We start from the raw sequence: 2,361 nt of genomic DNA on the forward strand, positions 1-2,361 counted from the left end.
GCCAGCCTGGTCTACAAAGTGAGTCCAGGGCAGCCAAGGCTACACAGAGAAACCCTGTCTTTTTTTTTTGTTTTGTTTTGTTTTTTTTTGTTTGTTTGTTTTGTTTTTGAGACAGGGTTTCTCTGTGTATCCCTGGCTGTCCTGGACTCACTTTGTAGACCAGGCTGGCCTCGAACTCACAGTGATCCTCCTGCCTCTGCCTCCCGAGTGCTGGGATTAAAGGCGTGCGCCACCACGCCCGGCCTGAGAAACCCTGTCTTAAAAAACCAAAATAAAGATATCTTCCTTAAGATGTTAGAAACCCAGCAGGGTAGTGGTGGCACGTGCAAGGTGGGTGACTCTCCCGAGTACTGGGCCAACCTGGTCTCCACAGTGAGTTCCAGGACAGCCAGGACTACACAAACTCTTTCTGGTTGGGGGTGGGGACAAGTGAAAGCTAGTCCAAGAAAACTTAACAGAAAGCTTGATTTTTTTTCTAGTTGCTGTTTTACTGTTTTGTTTTGTTTTAACCGCATAACATGTTCACATGTGCACAGGGGAGGAATGGAGAGGTTGCCCTTGGTTACTTTGTTGTCCTCCCTTGAGGCAGCTGGTATTAGGTTCTGGGAAGGAAACGCTTTCCATAAGGACCAGGCGATAGCCATTTAATCATCAGTGGACAGACTCCTGTTACATCTTGTGTGTGCTCTGCGAGCATAGGCACAGTAAAATGGCATACTAGAATGGAGATCCCTCTAGGCCTGCTTTTTTATCAGTTAAACTCGGGTTGGCAATCTAAGTCCCGCCGGCTAATTCCAGCCTGCTGCTTGTTTGTGTAGACAATTTATTGGAACATCCATTCACTGGCTTAGGTGTTGTCCCTGGCTGTTTTCATGCTATAGAACCAAGTAGCTGCCAGAGAAGACATCAAGGTGGGCCAAGCCTAACTTTTCCTAACAAGCAGTGTCCGGCTTTACACATTTACGAAGTTTTTCTGCCTGATTCCTGGTGGTCCCTTCTCTCATTTGTAAAACTGCAACATAAATCTCCTCACCTAGGCCCTCCTTATGGATAAGACAATGCTATAAATAATCTCACTGAGTAACTTGGTACTCAATCTCATTTTCTGCATGTGGCTAGCTGAGCAGGGTGAAGTTTTAGATGGTAGAATTAATTACTTAACCAAAGCTCTCCCGTGACTATCATTGTCATAGCTACCTTTAAAGTGTTCCCCGTGGGAGTTGGTTCAACTTAATCTCACCTATGTTATAAACCTCACCTCCTGAGGGAGGGTGGGACTGGGAAGAAAGATGGGGCTGCAATCAGGATGTAAAGTGAATAAACCAACAACAACAACAAAAAATAAACCCCACCCCACCCCCACTGCAGACTCTTCCCAAGATTTCTGGAACAGTCAGCATAGCTGGGACAGTTACTTTGCAGGTTTTTATTCTGATGAGATGCAGGCCCACCCACTCATTTGAGAGGCCTTCTTGCCCCTGTTAGAAGTTTGCCCTCCTGGTCCTGGCCTGAGGATCTGAGGGTTGGTCCCCTCCCTTTGACTCTTGTGTGTCGCTTTCACAAACAAGTTTCTGGGGAACAAAAGTCTTAAGGACGAACATCGGGTGACAGTTGGCACTGTCAACATTCCACACATCAGGGTTGGAAAGCCAGTGGACCTGTAGTGGGTCCTCGTTCTGCGGCTGTGGGAGACTGACTTGCAGAGGGCCCAAAGTGTCCTCCTCCTCCAGCGAGCTTCTGTTGACACAGGTAGCTTCGTGTTCAGCCAGCTTTCTGATGGGGACCACGTGGCAGGCGTTGTATTTACAGCTGGCCATCTTTTTGGCTTTCTTGGGGTTCTTCTTCCTGCATGATGCCAGGTGGTACTGGAATCTGCTGAGTGGGATTCGGTGGTGAGGGTTATAAGGACAAATTTCTATGGATTCTGGCTCCATTCTGGGAGTTGACTTGAAGCCAGGTGTCCTGCTGCCCAAAGAACAAATGACACACCTCTCAAGGAAAAGTGCCTATTTGTAGGAAGGTTGTACTGTCTTCTGCCAGACTTTGGCTCTTGCGACTCTGGAGTGAAATTCTTATTCTTCAAGTTCTGTCAGCAACCGCTTCTCAGAGAAAGCCAGCAAACGGCCACCAGAGAAGTTGACTTGGGTAGATACAAGAGCCCAAAAACAGTAGCTTCCAAGGAGGTGAAGTTAGCAGGTTATAACTCACTTTGACTCAAGCGGCCAAGATACCCTGTGTTGTCAGTGGACAGAATGGGTGGTCACAATGGGTCACTTATGACATCAGGAGAGGACCGCCCGCTGCTTGGGGGAGTGGCTTTGAGGAGAGCTGTATTCAAATTTGGTTATGACATGAGCATTG

General features: G+C 47.6%; 1 protein-coding gene across 1 annotated transcript; it reads right to left on the reverse strand.

Moving 5' to 3' along the window:
- Nucleotides 1-1,481: 1,481 nt before the first annotated feature.
- Gtsf1l (gametocyte specific factor 1 like) lies at nt 1,482-1,934 on the reverse strand. Its single transcript, XM_051144955.1, has one exon. It carries the CDS (start codon nt 1,932-1,934, stop codon nt 1,482-1,484), a length of 453 nt encoding a protein of 150 aa, XP_051000912.1.
- Nucleotides 1,935-2,361: the final 427 nt, after the last annotated feature.

This window comes from Acomys russatus, chromosome 4 (genome assembly GCF_903995435.1).
Source record: "Acomys russatus chromosome 4, mAcoRus1.1, whole genome shotgun sequence".
NCBI classification, from domain to species: Eukaryota; Metazoa; Chordata; class Mammalia; order Rodentia; family Muridae; genus Acomys; species Acomys russatus.

Coding starts and splice junctions, on each gene's coding strand:
- Gtsf1l (XM_051144955.1), bottom strand. CDS start 1,934: ATGGAGCCAGAATCCATAGAAATTTGTCCTTATAACCCTCACCACCGA.